The 19,383-nt window shown below is 43.4% G+C and overlaps 2 protein-coding genes and 1 long non-coding RNA gene across 6 annotated transcripts in view; 2 read left to right on the top strand and 1 right to left on the bottom strand.

The window, feature by feature from the left end:
- ANKRD12 (ankyrin repeat domain 12) overlaps positions 1-4,324 on the top strand; it is a 118,021-nt gene extending 113,697 nt beyond the window's left edge. For both annotated transcript variants that reach the window (XM_034762616.1, XM_034762615.1), the window contains 2 exons: positions 2,517-2,612; positions 3,002-4,324. In XM_034762616.1, coding sequence (XP_034618507.1) covers positions 2,517-2,612; positions 3,002-3,187 — 282 coding nt within the window. In that variant the 3' untranslated portion in view covers positions 3,188-4,324. The remainder of the gene's footprint in view (positions 1-2,516; positions 2,613-3,001) is intronic.
- The window catches only part of LOC117873353, a 62,432-nt gene extending 49,528 nt beyond the window's left edge, over positions 1-12,904 (bottom strand). The window contains exon 1 of the long non-coding RNA XR_004644697.1: positions 12,720-12,904. This is a non-coding gene — a long non-coding RNA (uncharacterized LOC117873353). The remainder of the gene's footprint in view (positions 1-12,719) is intronic.
- Positions 12,572-19,383, top strand: part of TWSG1 (twisted gastrulation BMP signaling modulator 1) — a 48,070-nt gene continuing 41,258 nt past the window's right edge. The window contains exons 1-3 of one of the 3 annotated variants that reach the window (XM_034762618.1): positions 12,938-13,107; positions 15,755-15,821; positions 16,395-16,559. In XM_034762618.1, the coding sequence (XP_034618509.1) occupies positions 16,437-16,559 (123 nt within the window). In that variant the 5' untranslated portion in view covers positions 12,938-13,107; positions 15,755-15,821; positions 16,395-16,436. Of the gene's footprint in view, positions 12,594-12,937; positions 13,108-15,754; positions 15,822-16,394; positions 16,560-19,383 lie in introns of those variants that run through there. The other 2 variants (XM_034762620.1, XM_034762617.1) reach the window with 2 other exon arrangements.

Below are 19,383 nucleotides of genomic sequence, written 5' to 3'. Positions count from 1 at the left end.
ACTTCCTTTGACTTCCTGGGTGTCTGGAGCATGGATAGTGGTGCGATTTTGCACAAATGTTGACTGGAAAAGCTTTGTGGAGAAGCTCATACAATACCTTCCTGCCCTATGTATGGCAATAATTAGTTATTTGAAAAGTGAAAGTTCCTCACTTTTATGAACACTAAAATTTCACCAAATAAGTTTAAAGTCATTAGCCATATTTGTAGTTAAACAAGCCAAGGTAAAGGTAGTCAGATCTCATGTTTTAGGACATAAACTATTCGCCTGCACAGCTGAGGAGGGATTTTTTCTCCCTAGACAGCACTGCACAATTAACTAGGTTTATTATAGGGGCTTGTTGCCTTCTTCCCATAATTACTATTGGAGCAGGATACTAGACTCATAAACTAAAGACTCAATCCGGTATTTCATATAATCTGTTCAGATTATTTGCTGTTATGGTTGCTACCATAGTTTTAGGTTGGTTTGTTTGTTTGTTTGTTTTGAAGGGATGGGTGAAGGGGGGATTCCAGTGTGGTATAAGAAATAAAGTATATATCTGAACAATATTTACATGAAAAAACGTGTATATTGTTTAAGGTTTTAATTTTATTCAGTGTTTTAAGAGATTTGTGATACTTTAAAATACTGTTCAATAGTCTAGTACCTGGTGAAAGAATGTGGCAGTTTTGTATTGTAAAATATCTGCTTGTTCCCTAAGGAATTTTTGAAGTATAGTGGTAAGGTCTTTCACTGAAGGAGTACTGTGGTGATGTTTTTCTTTTGGCTTTTGTTCAGTTGTTTAGTGTTTATATACCTTATTCTATTAACTATACTCCTCTTTGTCATAAAAATTTGTAGTTGCAAATGTGAAGATCTTGGACACTGCCAACTGAAAGACTTTTTTCTTAAAAGCATACTATGGTTTCCCTAGTTTTCATCCTCAACGTACAACGTTTGTTAAAAATAAGCAGTAAACGCGGAGATTACTCTGCATATTTAATTATGTGTGGAATGACACTAAAGTTTGCTGCTGTCATGATTCTGAATATGCTTATATATTACGAGCCTTCCATGAACAGTCCCAACAAAGAATGACAATGGAAATATGATCAGACCCCCATTATGATGGTTGTGACCCCTTTCGTAATAGAAGTAGTTGGATTTCTCTGTGGCTATAAGAAAAATACTGAGGCATTGAATGATGGACATTTTAAGGTGGAACATCTTTGCAAAGGGTTTTTGTCATGTGGGATAAAAAGTAATATGGATCTTTCTCTTGTCCTGCTTTTGAATATCTTCTGCAGCCAATCAGTTCAGGTTGCTGAACGTTCCTTTGAGTGCTATTGTTGCTTTCCCTGATCCTGAAAGACAGTTCAATGTCTTTTGTTTGGTTACTGCCATTTTTTTTAAGTAGAACAAGTAATTTAGCAATGTTGTGGTAAGTTTATCTTAGTGTATATAAGCTACATAAAATTTTGAAAGACATACTTAAATCTTTTACTTTTCAGAGACTCTTAAAAATAATTGTTATACCTGGTATACAGCAGATAACTTTGGGTCATAGAATCTGCAAACTCCAGTCTTTAGTAAGCATGGTGACTTCTACATCATTTGTGGTGTCAGCACGTAAAATCTGGAGACATTGAATCAAAGTGTACTATTTGTCATCTGAAAAAGCATTTTTATGTAGGCACCTGTAAAGGGGGATGTTTGCCACCAGTGCCACCTAGTGGTCAGGCATGGGTGCGGCAGGTTGTCTTCTTCCCTGACATTCCCCCCCACCATCCCTTTACAGTTATAGTTCTGTCTTGTGGGTCTGTCCCTCATTTTGTGGATCAGCCTCCCCCACCCCCTAAAGGGCCATATGTCCCAGTCCACCCCTTATGGGGTGTACAAAAAGAAAGTCCATGCACGGAGAAGTCTTTCAGCACCTGCAAAGGCTTCAGGGCTTTCACCTTAGTTTGAGAACTTGGGGATCTGGGTTCTTGATCAGCCCGATTCTTCCCATTGTGGATTTTCCACTGAGGTAAACGTCCCTGTTGTCATATCTTTTGGAGTTGGTAGGGGAGCCCCAGGTCTGATCCAGGGGCCAATGGTGGGCAGTTAAGTTGTGCCCTTTGGGGTGCTAAGCAGCTGCCTCCCGAGATCACTTCCTACCTAAGTCCCCTTTTTCCCCATGGGGTAAATTTAAGAACCACAAATAAAGTTTCTGGCCTTTGTAATCAGTCATCAATCTCTCCTTTGCAGGCGTTGTCAGGGCTGTGTTGTCATGTCTCCAGCAACAAGAGTTCCTGGGCCATACTTGCCCAAAGCTCAGAGCAGAGGTCTGCTTTCTTTCACTGTCTGCTTCCCTTTTTAAACTCCACCTCACGCTTGTGCAAACTTTGCAGGTGTAGCAGGACAGGGCCATCTGGGCCCAGAGCTGCTTTTTAACCCCTTGTTCTCCAGTATTGTAACAGGAGTAAGTAATGGTTAACAACTTGCATTACTTCATTATTTTAAAAACTGTTTCTAATGTGTTTCTTTTCTAGGCGGATGACAGTAAAACATCAGTTAGGGATCGATTTAATGCAAGGCAGTTCATGTCATGGCTACAAGATGTAGATGATAAATTTGACAAATTAAAGGTATGTATCTGCCTTTGTCCTTTTAAAGCCAAAAAATTAGACTACAAATGCAACTACAAAGATGAGATGAATAAGCATGGTAAACTTTTTTGAGTGCAATACCATAAATTATTATAGTAATGTAAGGAGCATTTAAAAGAAAAAATCATAATCTTGGGCAGCTTACTGTTCTGTTATGTAAAGAAATTATTTGGTGGAAGAACCTGTTTTGTTAGTTTTTAATTAAATATCCATATATAATTAAGCCAAGTGAATATTATATTAGATATGTATTTCAGCTTTCTAAAGTTCCCTTTAAAGGTCTCTGGTGTTACTTAAATGCAATTTTCTTTTTAAAATGTTTGTTTTAAATATTTGAAAACATTAACCTAATTTTTCATTTTGAATAGACATGCCTTTTGATGAGGCAACAGCATGAAGCAGCAGCTTTAAATGCTGTACAGAGACTGGAATGGCAGCTTAAACTACAAGAACTTGATCCTGCTACATACAAATCTATCAGCATTTATGAAATTCAGGAGTTTTATGTTCCTCTTGTTGATGTTAATGATGATTTTGAATTGACACCTATATGACAGCTGGCTGTCTCTTTCAATGGAGACAGCCTGAGAGAAATGGACAGCAATGGGCAGAAATGTATGCATCTCTTGAGGTATAGCACTTAATTCTGTGGAATATCTCCTTGTCCAATAATCAAGGTATTCTTTCAGAAAAATAGTTCACAAATATGGTCTTGTTAAATATGGTAAATGGATGATAGTAAATACTGTTTCATTTAGTGATAAATGACATTAATTATTGGATGGTAGTTCCAAAAAGCAGTTTCCCAATAAATGCCATTATTTATATTTTAAATGTTAACTACAACTTTAGAGCATATTCATTGAAAAGATGACAAGATACGGTGAGTTAACAGCGCTGGAAGTTGTTAACAAGTTACATAACCACTGAAAAGCATTTGATATTTAATAAAGCCTGCTTTAAAGCTTTGTATTATGAAACTTCAGTAACAGTTGAACTCCCACAGAAAAATAATGACAGTCTGTGGAAGAAATACAAGATTTGGAAGGAAAAAAGTCTGTTCATTTTATTATATTTGTAAATTTGTACAGTTTTCTTTTTGGAAAAGATGTAATATTGTTGTCATTTTTAAATAACTTATTTTATACATATTGTGAAAATGTAAATAGTCTTGTAATTAATGTTGAAAACATGTACAAAAATAGATATTTTAACTGTAAAACTGTTTTGTCTAATGTTTTATTGGACCAAAGTTGTAGTTTTTATTAAGTGTAGTGTATTTCGGGTTGGCAGTTCTTTTAGTAAGGCATGTGTTTGATTTAGCTGCTTGTTTCATCACCATAACTGTAAAAGATTTGAAACTGAATGGTGTTGCATGCTTCACTCAACTTAACTCCCTTACTTCAATAACTGATACCTAAATAATTGTAATATTTACAAAACCACATTTCATATTAGTCTGCTATTGTAATGCCATACCTATGACTTACTATGACGAAAATATTTTTGTTTAAACTAAAACACCTTTTGCTCTTATATGGTGGTCTCACAATAGAGCCTATTTTTTTTCCCCAACAAAATGCCTTTGAATGAAAATTCTTAAATTGTACATTGTCTATTTTAATATTTACCTATGGAAGGATATGTAAATAGTTGTAAATATGTTTAATAAATTTTATTGGTCATGTTAACAAATGGTTGGATTTTTTGACTGAAATTAAATCTTGAAGCTTTAGATACTATTTAACAAAAATATTTTAAAATGTTATAAGAATTGATTTATAATTGATAGCTGAAAGGGTCCAGAGAGAAAATGTGTGTGTAAATATATATACTGATCACCTTTGGAGTAGTTTATGAACAGCTGATGATCAGGTCAGTTTTGATCACTTCTCTCATAGTCATGTAAGGGTTGAAAGCAGAAATAACATTCAACTATGGAAAAACTTCCCTGTGTTATTACATTTAACACTTTTATAATTATTAGCACTACTAATGTGTGGGTAATGAAATATTTATTGGTAGAAGGTTACAGATATTCATGAAAATATTTTTGTACTATCTAGTGCGGGAAATATTCAAGAATACTTTGGATCTGATATCCGCAATTGAGATTACTTTTGAAGGTATTGCTTTCTAAAAAAGAGTTTATCTGAGAGAAACTGGCTAGTTGGAAAGCTGTATAACATGGAGGGTAGAACTTACAGTAGCTGTTTAGTTATTTGGTGAATATGCCATGTGCCTGTATGAATGCAGAATGTACTTGTTTTCAGATGAAGAAAAAACAAACTGAACAGACTGACATAATATCAAGGTCTCACTTGTGTAGGTCTTAACTAGGCCCATTCCAGGATAAGAGACACGAACTCAAACAGAATAGGGCTATACTTTGTGCCAACTACAAAAAGCAATAAAATAATTTTAAACTTCCACAATATACTCCTACTCTTTTTCAACTTGCATTTACATTCACAAAGATCAAGAAAGTAACAAAATCTATTAGAACAATAACGAGTAACTTAAAACTATGGGTGGTGAAATTTCATAGATTATAATCAGACTTCTTCAGGAAGATGTCTTACCCCAAATTCCCCATTTTTTTTATTCTAGGGATCAAGTACATCATCCTGGCACCTGACAGTCACATGTGTAACAGGTTAAACTTCTAATGCAGGGATCGGCAACCTTTGGCACGCGGCTCGCCAGGGTAAGCACCCTGGTGGGCCGGGCCAGTTTGTTTACCTGCCACATCCGCAGGTTCAGCCAATTGCGGCTCCCACTGGCCGCGGTTCGCTGCTCCAGGCCAATGGGGGCTGCGGGAAGCGGTGTGGGCCGAGGGATGTGCTGGCTGGGTAGTAGAAACAAAAGTGAAACTGTTTGAGCAGCATATTCCAGAAGTCTTGAGGTAGCCTTCATTGATTTGAGATCTACCATACCATTCTCTCACTAGAAGGGAAAACCTATAATGGCAGCAGGCCTTAAAAGAGACCCAGTTTGGGAATAAGAACCATTCAAGAAATATGTTTGCTGCTGATGTTTTAAAGAAAGTCACACCAGTGAACTGGTGGAAGTCACTTAAGCCCTTGGATTCAGAAACTGTTGAAGTGATAATCTCACTTTTAACAGCAGTAGCTTCTTCTGCTGGTGTAGAAAGAATATTTTCTTTGTTTAGACTAATTCATTCCAAATTGAGAAATCGTTTGTGACCTGAAAAAGCAGGAAAGCTTGTTTTTCTTTTCCAGATTATGAACAAACAAGAAAATGAAGGTGAAGACGACTGAGTTAGCTGCAGAAGCCAATATTTTAAGTTTCGCATGTTGACCTGGCTGACATAGTTGATTTAATTTTTTTTAAATATTTCATTTAACTATTTTAGTTAGTGTGAGCACTTCTTATCAAACTGTGTGTACTGGGCTATCTTGATTATCACTTCAAAAGTTTTTTTTCTCTTAATTAATTGGCCTCTCAGAGTTGGTAAGACAACTCCCACCTGTTTATGCTCTCTGTATGTGTGTATATATATCTCCTCAATATATGTTCCATTCTATATGCATCCGAAGAAGTGGGCTGTAGTCCACGAAAGCTTATGCTCTAATAAATTTGTTAGTCTCTAAGGTGCCACAAGTACTCCTGTTCTTCTTTTTGCGGATACAGACTAACACGGCTGCTACTCTGAAACCTGATTTTAAAAGACTTGAATGTTTAACTAAATTAAAAAATTCATATGCTTGTTTTGTTAAAATGTTATGTTTACTGTTGAAGAAAAAAAATCCGGGATACATAACGTTGTTGTTTTAGTTAAATAAAACAATTTAAATGTCTGTCTGGTGATGTTCTCCTCCTAATGCAGCATGGCAAGAAAATCCTCCAAATATTGATTGACTTGTTGAATTGGATATAGTTCACCTCCTGATAACTTCATAAATATCTGCTTCAATTACCTTTGGTAAATGAAATAACCAAACAATCATTCATTTTCTGATATAGCTGTAAAACTAATCTGAAAAGTTTTCAAAATAAATCACTTAAAAAATGTATAGTATGTACATTCTAAAAATGAAACTGACGACTATCTCTGAGTTGTGCAGAATATGTATTAAGGTTATAACAACCACCAAGAATGCAGTTTTATGTAGAAATCCATGATTAAATAGTCTTCCTGACTAGTGATTTAAATCAAATCCACCCTGAACATCAGCTCTTAAAATGTCATTCTTCCACAGTCTACACAAGCTACCTGCACTGTAAGCTCCAAAGTCTCCTCCCTTCCCATGTGTCCACACCAGTTTAAACCCATGTGAGGATGCAATAGTATAAGAAGCAGAACTGTGGGAACCCAGTGCAAAATGTTACTCTTTTGTCTGGAGATGTTTTGTCCCCTCCTCCACTTCTCTCTTTTCCACCAAACGGTTCAGAACATAAGAATAGCCACACTGGGTCAGACCAATGGTCCATCTAGCCCAGTATCCTGTTTTTCAACAGTGGCCGGTGCCAGATGCTTCAGAGGGAGTGAACGGAACAGCGCAATTTATCTGGTGGTCCATCCCGTCACCCAGTCTCAGTTTCTGGCAGCCAGAGGTTTAGGAAAACCTAGAGCAGAGGTGGGCAAACTACGGCCCGCGGGCCACATCCATACCACAGGACCGTCCTGCCCGGCTGCTGAGCTCTCGGCCGGGGAGGCTAGCCCCCGGCCCCTCCCTTGCTGTTCCCCCTCCCTCACAGCTACTCTGCTGCGTGGGCTCTGTGCTCATGCAGGGCAGCGCAGCAGTGTGTGTGGCTCCAGCTGAGAGGCGTGACTCTAGACCTGCTGCTCCGAGCGGCATGGTAAGGGGACCGGAGGGTTGCATATGGAGCAGGGAGTCCTGGGGGGCAGTCAGTGGACAGGGAGCAGTTGGATGGGGCAAAGGTTTGGAGGGGGGCAGAGGAGGGGGAACGGGGGGGATTGGATAGGGGGTGCACACACCACCCATCCCATCGCCACTGCCACGCTGCTCAGACAAGTCAGCCCAACAGATGCCACGGGATCCTCTAGCATCTCCACAGGCACTCCAAGGACTTCCGGCTGCTCTGAGCCCCTCATTTTGGCAGAGGAGCTGATACTCCTGTACCCACCTTCTCTGGACCCCTTTTCACCCAAGACATCACCACTCCAGAGGACAAACCACTTCTACTGCTGCCAGACCGGCTCCTACTGGTGCCACACCACAGCCCACCTGTACCGCCAGTTCCCCGGTGCCAGAACTGTCCTTGGAGTCTGAGGAGTTTTCGGAGCCAGAACCCTCATTCTCCCCAATGTCACACCCCAATTCCGACTCACATCCCTGACCACCTTATCCACTGGAATATGATCCAGCAGTAAGGGTCTAGTACCAGTACCCGTGGGGTCCACCGCAACCGCAGGACCCTTCGCCTGGGCTGTACTGGGCACCCGGGGACTCCTACCGCCAATGCTACCCACCTTGCCAGGCATCCTATTACGACTGCCCGGCTCCTCTACCGCCACTGTCTGAGGAAGAGGCAGATGTCCAACCGGTGCCACTGGCTTCACCAGTCCCCATGGCTGCTTCCTCTTCACTGGATGAGGCACTTATTCCTCTCTCCCTTTTTCACAGGATGATTACCGGCAATATCATGACTTGCTGCAGAGGGTAGCAACAAACCTGGGCATCCCATTGGAGGAGGTTCAGGACAAGCAACACCAGCTCCTGGACATTTTCCAACCTCAGGAGCCCTCAAGGGTGGCACTACCTATTAATGAAGTCATCCTTCACCCAGCGTGAGCAGTGTGGCACACCCCTTCCTTCTGTGTCCCCACACGTTAGTGGGCAGGGTGGAGATATTTTGTACCTATTAAAAGGATGGATTTTATTTTTTGCACGTGGCAGCTGAGCAGGCATGCCAGCAAACATAGAAGTCAACCCCTCCAGACCAGGCTGCAAAGTGCATGGATCTGTTGAGAAGGAAAGTATATTCCTCACCAGTACTACAGTTCTGGATCGCAAACTATCAGGCTCTGCTAGACAAGTATGATTTTAATAACTATGCTAAGCTAGCAGAGTTCTGGGACAAACTGCCACCAGACCAACAGCAGCAATATCAGACGCTGGTAGACGAGGGGCACCTGGTTGCCCAAGTGGGCCTCCAGGCAGCTGTAAATGTGGCTGACACATCCTCTTTCTCTCACACAACTGGGGTTGTCATGCGCCAGGACTTGTGGCTCTAGTCATCTGGCTTCCCAAGGGAAGTCCAAAGTACAATCGAGGACCTCCCCTTTGGCGAGTACAAACTGTTTCACAGCAAGACAAACTAGTCCCTTCATTCTTGAAAGTCTCCAGGGCCATGCTACAGTTCCTAGGGATATATACCATGGCCCTGCGATTCAGACAACAATGGTAGCAGTTCCGTCCATGACCGCATGCGCCCTACCCAGCCTACTACCAATGCCAACAGGAGGCCCCACGTAGGCAGCACTGCTCTCAGTGACCTTGCTTCCCTGCCTCTGCCATGACCACCTCTTCCACCAGCAGCCTCAGTTTTGATGTGATGGTCAAGACCCGCGAACCTCCCCCGTTGCCACCTGCAGAGCCTCATGTTGTCTTTGCGGGCTATTTTGGCCTATTTGCCAACAATTGGGGCTGTTGGGTACAGGAGATCATCTACCATGGATACTCCATAGAATTTCTCTCATTTTCCCCGCATCAGCCCCCCACCCCTGGATACCCCCGGGGACCCTTCCCTTCAATGTGTTCTCCAACAAGAAGTGGACTCTCTTCTCCTAAAGGGAGCCATAAAGTAGATCCCACCTCCTAACATGGGATGAGACTTCTACTCCCCATAATTCCTCATCCCTAAGAAGGGCGGATGGTGCTGCCTCATTCTCGACCTTCAGTTGCTGAGCACCTTTATCAGAAAATCCAAATTCCGCATGGTGATGCTGGCATCAATTATCCCATCTCTCCCCCAGGGGGCTTGGCTCACAGTCTCTACATGAAGAATGCCTACTTCCATGTGGACATTCACCCGGCCCGGTGGAAATTTCTACGTTTTCAGGTGGGACACACCACTAGCAATTCTGGGTTCTCCCTTTTGGCATAGCCATGGCTCCACAAGTCTTCATGAAGGTTTTCGCAATAGTAGCAGCACAAATACACCATCTCGGCTACTATCTAGACAACTGGCTCCTTGTCACGCTATCCCAACAAGAACTCACCTCTGCCATCCTCACCCTCTGCACTTTCCTGGGGTCTCTAGGTATTTGCATCAACAAGGAAAAGTCAGTGCTCAGACCTACACAGATGATCCACTTTATTGGAAGCATGGTTCGACTCCATCCATAACAAGGGCTCTTCTTCTGTTGGACCAATTTGCAACACTGACAACCATTATTGCAGATCTGCATTGCAAGCCACGCACCATGGTCCGCCATTGTGTCTCTGTCCTTGAACATATAAACTGCATGTATGTCTGCATATGCGTTGCTTCCAGATGTGGCTCCTCTCCATCTACAGCGCCAGCATGGGCCATATGGAGGCCAGGGTCCTCATTCCCTGAACAGTGCTTACCTCCCTCACATGATGGACTGATCCTACCATTACAATGGATGCCTCCTTTGTGTGTTGGGGAGACCATCTAGATGGTCACGCTGCCCCGGGAGTGTGAATGCACGGGAAAGCAAAATGCATATAAACATGCTAGAACTGTGGGCAGTCAGGTTCGTGTGCCAGGCATTTCTTTCTCTCATCCAGTCCGACCACATTCAATTGCTCTCCAACAACACTACATGAATAAGCAGGGTGGCACCAAGTCTCCCTCCCTCTGTTCTGTGTCTGTCTATCTTTGGAACTGGTGCATCAAGCACTAGGTGATGCTCCAAGCCATATATCTCCCAGGCACCCAAAATGCCCTAGCTGATGCACTCAGCAGGACTCTCTACCTCAACCACGAGTGGGAATTACATGATGCCATGCTTGGATACCTCTTCCATAAATGGGGCACCCCGTGGTGGGACCTCTTTGCCACTTGTGAGAACTGCAAACTGCCCCTTTATTGCTCCAGGGGAGCTGTAAGGGAAGACTCGCAGGGTGACTCCCTTCTCCTCTCCTGAACAGAACCTCCACCATGCCTTTCCCCCCTTCCCACAAGCATAGCCCAAGATCCGCCTGGACTGAGCCACCGTGATACTCATAGCCCCATTCTGGCCCTGCCAATTCTGGTTCACAGACCTACACAGACTCTCCATCCACACACCACTCTGCCTCTGAACACTCCCGGACCTCCTCATGCAAGATCGGGACTAGGTCTGACATCCCAAGCTGGGCTAGCTTCACCTCACAGCCTAGTATTTGGATGGGGCTCGGGGATAGACAGGGCATTCTCCACCCCAGTGTAACACATCCCTAACCAGGGCAGGAGAGTATTCACCAGGGCCTGCTACAGAGCTAAATGGAGACACTTCACTGCCATCACCATCCACTGAGCGCTATATCTATACCTATCGTCCTCGACCACCTTCTCAATCTTGCCCATAGTTCTATACGAGTCTATCTGGCAGTACTCAGTGTCTTTTTCTCCCCCGTGGACAGCGCCTCTGTGTTTTTACACACCCTACCACCATCCGTTTCATGAAGAGTTTACTCAGTACCTTCCCACCAGTACTCAAGCTCACACCCTGTGGGACCTTAATCTCATTCTCTCTGCCCTCACAAAGCCACCCTTTGAGCCACTGGCAACATGCTCCCTCTTCCAGCTCTCCATGCAGGTGACATTCTTGGTAGCCATTATCTCAGATAGACAGGTCAGTGAACTGGCGGCCATGATGGCAAACCCCCCTTACACCATGTTTCACTAGAATAAATGTTCCTTATGGCTACACCTAAATTCCTCCCAAAAATAGTGTTGAAGTTCCATCTAAATCAATGCATCTACCTATCTGTGTTCTGTCCCAAACCATACACCTCCCACATGGATAGGATCCTGCACTCCCAAGATGTCCGCTGTGCACTGGCATTCTACCTCCACCTGACTCGCTCATTTTGCACGTTGCCAAAACTATTTGTGGCTATTGCCAACTGATCCCAGGGCCAAACTCTCTCCTCCCAATGAATCCCCAAATGGGTCTCTGGGTGGATCCATTAATGCTACAGACAGTCCAATGTACCTCTGCCTGACAGAGCCACAGTGCACTCCATGCAAGCGCAAGCAGCTACATCAGCCTGCTTCGCTGTCGTCTCGTGGCAAGACATCTGTCATACAACAACCTGGCACTCCGTCCACATCCCACAATGTCATCGCACAACTAGTGGCTACGGACTTTAGTGGGTCAAGCTGTACTGCCGATTGCACTTCCTATTGCATCCTCGCACCCACCTCTGCACTGATCACTGCTCGTTAATCACTCACGTATGGAATACATATAGGGACCATGACTCGAAGAAAAAGAGATTACTTACCTGCAACTGGAGGTTCTTTGAGCTGTGTTCCCAATTTGTATTCTAATACCCACCCTCCATCCCCTCTGCTGTGGACTGGCCTGCACAACAATAAGGGACACTGGAGAGGTGTCGACCCGCAAGACCTATTATACCCTCAGCTTTGAGCATGCACTACGCACATGTGGGTCTATGGCTACTGCTAAGAAACAGTACTTCTGGACTTAGGTGCATGGCGCGCGTGCGCACCCATGGGTGGAATACAAACAGGGACCACACATCTTGAAGAATCTCCAGTTACAGATAACTAATCCCCTCTTCCCTATTCACACCATTCATGATTTATACACTTCTATCCTATCTCCCCCTCCCGCCTCTCTTTTCTGAGCTGAACAGTCTCAGTCCGTTTAATCTCTCTTCATCTCAAAGCTGTTCCACACCCTTACTCCTTTCTGTTGCCCTGCTCTGTACTTTTTCCAATTCAGTGTAACTCTTTTGAGACGGGCGACCAGCGCAGCACAAGGCGTTCAAGGTGAATTTCCACCCCAACCATGCAGAGAGTCAGTCCAGTGTTCAAATGTGGAGCTGCTGCCACATCTGGGCCTCAGGGGCCCGTCTGCTGCAGAGGTGAAAAGTTTGGCAACTGTGGCAAACTCACCCGCTAAATGGTCCCGGTTTGGAGCTGGTGAGGAAGGTGGAGCAGGCCCGTCCCCTCCCTGGGGCTCCTTGGATGGGACCAAGGGGGCCTAGGCGGAGCGATGCAAGCGGGCGGGGGCACCCTGGTTCCCCCGGGGTGTGAGTGTGAGGGGGGGAGTCAGCCCCTCCCTCAGGCCGGGCAGAGCGGGGGAGGGTCCTGTCCCTTGACGGTGCCCCTAGGCGGGGCGCTGCCGGGCCCTGTGTGAGCGGCGCGACGCGCGGGCCGCCTCCTCGCTGCGTGCGGCCGAGGCGAAGGAAGCCGCGGGCTGCAGAGCGCGGCCGCTGCCGCCGCCTCTCGAGCAGCCGGAGCGCTAGGCACAGGGGGGCTGCCCAGCCCGCGACGCCTTGGGGTAAGAGACCTGCCGGCTGCCGGGCCGCTGCGAGCCGGGACAGAGGCACTGGGGCGCCAGGGGCCGGGCAGAGAGAGGGGCAGCCGGGCTAGGAGATCGGGGGGCTCCGGTGCCGGGAAGGGGGAGCGGGGCGGTGGGCGTGGAGTCTGTGGCTCTTTCAGGAGCTCCGGCTCGCTCCTCTGATTCGAAGCGAACTGCTGCCTTTGTAGACAGGCTAGACACTCCCAGGCATGGGGCGCTAGTCTGCGCTGGGGAGGCCACTGCTGCCTTTTAACGGCGCTTTGGAAACACTCCCGGCCCGGCCAGCGCCGAAACACCGCCTGGCACACGCTCCCGGGAAAGGAGGGTGGGGATTGGCCGGGGAGTTGTTGCTGTTTCTTGGCTCTGCCTGTGGCTGTGGTTGGTGCGGCTGCCTCCCCCCACGCCACCCTGCAGGGGTGCTGGGGGCGCCGCACCCCCTGGCTTGAAGTGGTTTCCATCAAATGCGGGGTTTGCAGGCTGGTGCAATGGCTCTCAGCATCCCCGCCAGACACATTGTTCCAGCGCCCCTGCCCCAGAGAAGGTTAGGAAAGTATCGGGATAAAACATTTTGTGCTTGTTTTCTCCCCCTGTCGCCAGCCGTCGGGAGGCCTGTGCCAGGGCCATCTTTGGTAGGAAAATGGTGACTCGGTTAGAAGGGCAGGGTGTGTGGATGAGCTCGGACTGTTATTTGGAGTATTAAGTCAATTCCGAGTGTTTTGTGAGCAGTTAGCACATGAGTTGGTAGAAAAACGTTTAGGGGAAATGGTTGCATTGCAAAAAAAAATAAAAATAAAAACAAACAAAAAACCCCAACCTTCTATGCATATTTTACGTTATTTGGGAGATCAAGTTCAAGTTGGCATCAGATATATTTGTGAGTTGTTTCTGTACAGTCATTTACTTGAAGACTACCTAGCCACCCAGGACAAAATGAATCTCTGAGGAACAGAGACCTCAGTCTTTTTTCTGTTTATGGAACCAAATGATGGGAAATACAGACCACCGCAACCCCAGCCATTTCAAAGAGCAAGAGCAATGTAGATAGTGAAGGGGACTGCTCTGCTAGGTGCTGTACAAAAACAGAACAAAAAAGAGGTTGTCCCAAAGAGATTACAGTTCAAGTACCTTGCTCCTCATTTCTCCACATCATTCCTACCAATCATGTGTTGGTCCAGACCCATGCAAAGAGAGTGATCTACTCCTTTGCTGCCATAGCAGCCTCTCAGACAGCAGTAGCAGATGTTTGTGCAGGGAAAGGGAGTTAATCATCAGTGCTCATGGTGGGCCTTTCAGAGGTATTTTTCTCCCCTTGTTTAGATTAGAAAAAATGGGCATTTAGAATGGACTTAACTAACACATGCTTTGGCTAACTCGATCACCTGAAATCAACTAAAGGTGTTGACTGCCTTTCATAGTGTAGATACAAGGTGAGTAACTAGTGTTAGTTAAGCCAGACTTAAACTTGACCTTCCTAAACTGCACACTACAGCTTGACTTGGAAGTGAGTAACTGGGAATGAGCCAACTGAATTATGAAGGGTTAAACAACAGGGATAGGTAGCAGGCAGAAACTGAATGTAGGTAAGGAATGAAGACAGCCAGTGAGAAAGTTTTGAGGGCAAGCAGAAAATGGGGTGTAGTGAAAATGTAGATTGAAAGGATAAGTGGCAACTAAGAATAAGCAGTGAAGCATGGAAATTGTTAGCCACTCACCCCACAACACACATCTGTATTAAATTATTAAGATAACTCCATCGCAGTGTATTCATATTAGTGACATCTATCCAGTTGTGTATTCAGAAGCCCTTTGATATATAATGACTAAATCCAGATTGATGGCGTTGAAACAATTTGGTGCTGTGTTAAAACATATCTTTATTCACTAATCTATTAGAGCTTCTCCTTTGTAAAGTAAGTACTTGTTTACTTACCATATATTTATTTTAGTTCCTGCCATTTTTTATTAAGATATTTATTGTTAAATCTAGATTATAATTTATGATACATAAAGCTTGATGTTTTATGTCAAAACATTATTATGTAAACAGTGAAAGTAAATGGCTCTTGATTGTGTGAAAGATCCTCTGTTCTTTGTATATGCCCCTGGAATGAATAGGGGAAGCCCACTAAAACTCTGGATACAAATAATGCTTTTTTTTTAAATAACTATGAATTTTAAATGATATTCTATATTTAAATCATTTTTATTTATATATTGATATTTATTTAATTTCTTCCCATTTTATAGTGTTAAATTGCTCAAGTGGATATGTTGTACTTGGGTTTTTTGAATTAGTTTCCTAACTGCTAGTAGAATTTTAGTTTACATAGAATTGTTTTTCTACTAAAAGATTCATAAATGCTGAACAAGACAAATCCAGGGCCTCATTAAGATCTTTACCATAAGAACAATACAAGCTCATTCTAAGCTCCTTGTTATGTATTTGTACAGTGCCTGCCAGAATGATGTCCTAGTTTATGATTGGGGTCCATAAACTATTTTGATAACATAAATATTGAAGTCAAACACGTAGTATTTGCAAAACCATATCATCTATGATATACTGAACTTCCAGAAGTGAAGGAAGTTGAAATTCTTTGACCAAGCTATATTCCTCCAATTTTAGGTGCACGTGTCTCATTGACTCCAGTCATTTATGTGCTTTTGAAAAATCCCACCTTCAAGTGTTTAAGGTACAAGTTTAGGAACCTAACTTTAGGCTCCTTTTTTTTTTTTTTTGAAATGTTGGCATGTATGTATTGTTAATGTATTGAAAGTCTAAACATCTTATTGTTAACACTGAAGCGGTTTTGTTTTGAAGTGATAAAGATTTCATGCCACTAAGAAGTTTTTAGTAAAAATACAATTTTAGCTTTTGATGCTATGCACACCTGTGTACATACTTTAAGTGTATTTGTGTGAGAAAAGTAACATAGCTGGTTTTAGGGTCTCCAGGATCAGGGCCTTAATTTTAATACTTTGAAAACATTTTTTTTGCATACAGCAGATTTATAACATTCAAATAAGATTCCCTAATCAGTAGTGGCAATTAAGAAAACCCACATGCTTATATTTTAATTTATTATAAAGTTTAATGTTGCAGCAGCATAACTTCACATTGATTTCACAATTTTCAATTTGATTTAAATCACTCCACCCTGTAAAGCCCTTAAAATTGGTTTAAAGGAATTACATGAGAAAAACAAAAAGGATTTGGCTTCCACTCCAGCAAATACAGTATTTTCAGTTGCTTTTTCTTATTTCAGTGCTGCTTGGAGATTCCAGAAATTGACTGCCTGCAGGAAATCATGAGGTCACAGTACGTCACAGTGCCTATAGTAACTATCCTGCTGTTCTTATTATGGATTCCACCATCAATGGGCTGCAATAAGGCTCTCTGTGCTAGTGATGTCAGTAAATGTCTGATACAGGTATTTCCTTTCTTTACCCTAAAGACTTAGTTTCAGAATTTGTTTTTAAGTCTTTCAAATAGATTCAGTGATTTAAATAGACAATATCCAATGATACTGAAATATGCTGAAATAAAAAACAAACTTTATTTTGCTTAGCTGCTTATTAGTACTTTGAACGGCAGCTGAATTCTCATTCTCTTTGTAAGCAAGTATATTTCTATGACATATTTTCTCTATTTTTATTGCTAAGAATGGTTTCATGAAAACATTAATTCCAAATTTAAAAACCAACACAAAACAAGAGTTCATTTGACTCCTGTACATTCTAAAGCAGATGAAGGTGGTTTCCTTTGTTTGTGACATAAGAGGTGTGGTTTGTATTTTTTCTGATATCTGTTCTGCTAACAAAAGATTTTAATTTCATCTGGGTTATAACAGATACCAGTCACGCTTTTAATAATGTTAGTAGGAAAGAAGAGAACTACAGAAAACCTACATCAGCATTTAGTTTGCTTCTTTAAATTAGGATGCTTTCAGTGTTTTCCATGAGGCTACTAAAGCTCTTTAACACTGTCTCATGTAGACATGGAAACTTCTTAGGGTTTCTAGATGCATAAGGAAATCTTTAAATTTTGCTTTGTGACAGCTGTAGAAATATGGCAGCTGGAAATGATGGCCAAGAATTCTTAATGTGCACCTCAGCTCAGGATGATGTACTGGCGTCAGAAATTGCAGGCAGTGGAGCACGATGCTTTTTACAATTAACCTCAGGGTTTAGATGAGTGAAGTTAGGAAATGAGGGAGAGGAGAGAAAATGTCATGTCTGCAATGTATTTTGTCTGCTTACTTAAAGTATGCTGTAGTCTTAAAAGTGACTAAAAACAACATCAAGAGTTTCCATGTTTGTTTAATTGACTTCCATATAAAATGTGCACAGTTTACAAATAAAAACCTTTGCCAAACATGCATGTTCATACTGGGATCTGAAAACCAAACTGTTTTTTTTGGCTCCTGCATTGCCTCTAGTACTGTAAGTTGCTGCATCTGGAAACTAGTTAATAATTCTGTGAATAATGGATGAGCTAGAAAAGTGCTAACAGGAGTGGGGTTTGGTTTTGTTTAAAGTAAAAAAGTTACTTTTGCTAGTAAAGCTACCAGATGGGACTCGGTGCCTACAGAGAGCTGATGTGTTGTAAGAATCATTTTTATTGTCTCATTTCTGAGTAAAACTGCACTTGAAACCTCTTTAAAAGGAATATACCAATTATAACTTTAAAATGTACAGTGCATTTGAAATCTAACTAGTTACTGTAAAGTTCTCTAACAACTTATTTGTTTTGGTAATAATTGGTAGGGTAAAACAGTTTAAAATGCCTAATTAGTAAATGTCCGGATACTCAGAGGCATTGAGCACTTACACCTCTTACTGATGGTGATTGGAGTTGTGGGTGCTTAGCATCCCTGAAAATAGAACCATAAAATTGGAAGAACTTCAGTTTTAAAGACTTGTGACTTAGAGAACCATAGCAAATGCTTATGTGCGTTGTCTTGAATTGACTCTGTCATCTACTGAGATGGATCTAATTTTAAAAAGTTTACATTTCATAGTTTGTAATGCCTTCTTAGGCCTTGTGCAAATTGTGGATATGCATGAGTTACAGTAACTCCTCACTTAATGTTGTAGTTATGTTCCTGAAAAATGCGACTTTAAGCAAAACGATGTTAAGCGAATCCAATTTCCCCATAAGATTTAATGTAAATGAGGGGGTTAGGCTCCAGGGAATTTTGTTTCACCAGACAAAAGTCTCTCTCTCTCTCTCTCTCTATATATATATATATATAGAGAGAGAGAGAGAGACACACACAGTATAAGTTTTAAACAAACAATTTAACACACGGTGATGATGATTGTGAAGCTTGGTTGAGTGGAGGAGTCAGAGGGTGGGATATTTCCCAGGGAATGCCTTACTGCTAAATGATGAACTAGCAATTGGTTGAGCCCTCAAGGGTTAACTCTCTCACTCTACAAGGCAGCAGGAATGGAGAGAGGGCAGACAGCATCGCAGACAGAGACACACACTATGTGTGTGTGTGTGTGTGTGTGTGTGTGTGTGTGTGTGAGAGAGAGAGAGAGAGAGAGATGCACATTTCCCCTTTAAGTACACTGCTTTGTTAATTAGATCAGCTTGCTGAGACCAGCTGCTACCAGCAAGCTCCCTCCGTTGTGTGTCCCCCCTGCTCTATGGAAGATGGGGTAAGCGGGGTGCAGGAGCAGCGAGGAGGGGGACACCCTGACATTAGCCTCCCTCTTCCCCCTCTCCTCCCCGCACAGCAAGCAGGAGTCTCGGGGAGCAGCTCCAAGGCAGAGGGCAGGAGCAGCACATGGCATTGGGGAAAGGGACAGCTGCAATTGCTAGCCTGCTGGGCAGCTGCTGCACAGGGAACTTAGGGGAGCGGGCAGGGGTGAAAGTAGAAATAGGGACTTACTGGTATGGGGCTGGGTTGGGGCCGGAAGGGGCAGGGATGGGGGTTCAGAGCCAGCCCCGGCCCGCCCTGTACCGGTAAGTGCCCTCCCCCTCCGGGGTAACAGCCCAAGGCTCGGCCGCTGCTACCGCCCTGGGCCCTTTAAACTGCTGCCAGAGCCCCCGGCTGCCGCAGCCACCTCAGGACTCCTTTAAATTGCCGCCTGGGGAAGCCGGGCCACCCCGGTACGGCGCATCGACTCTTGCCTAGGGTTACCATACGTCTGGATTTTCCCGGACATGTCCGGCTTTTGGGGGCTCAAATCCCCGTCCGGGGGGAAATCCCCAAAAGCCGGGCATGTCCGGGAAAATCGGGAGGG

Source organism: Trachemys scripta, chromosome 2, assembly GCF_013100865.1.
Source record: "Trachemys scripta elegans isolate TJP31775 chromosome 2, CAS_Tse_1.0, whole genome shotgun sequence".
Classification (NCBI taxonomy): Eukaryota; Metazoa; Chordata; order Testudines; family Emydidae; genus Trachemys; species Trachemys scripta.
The sequence above is the reverse complement of the archived record's forward strand: the minus strand, read 5'-3'. Positions and strand labels throughout refer to the sequence as shown.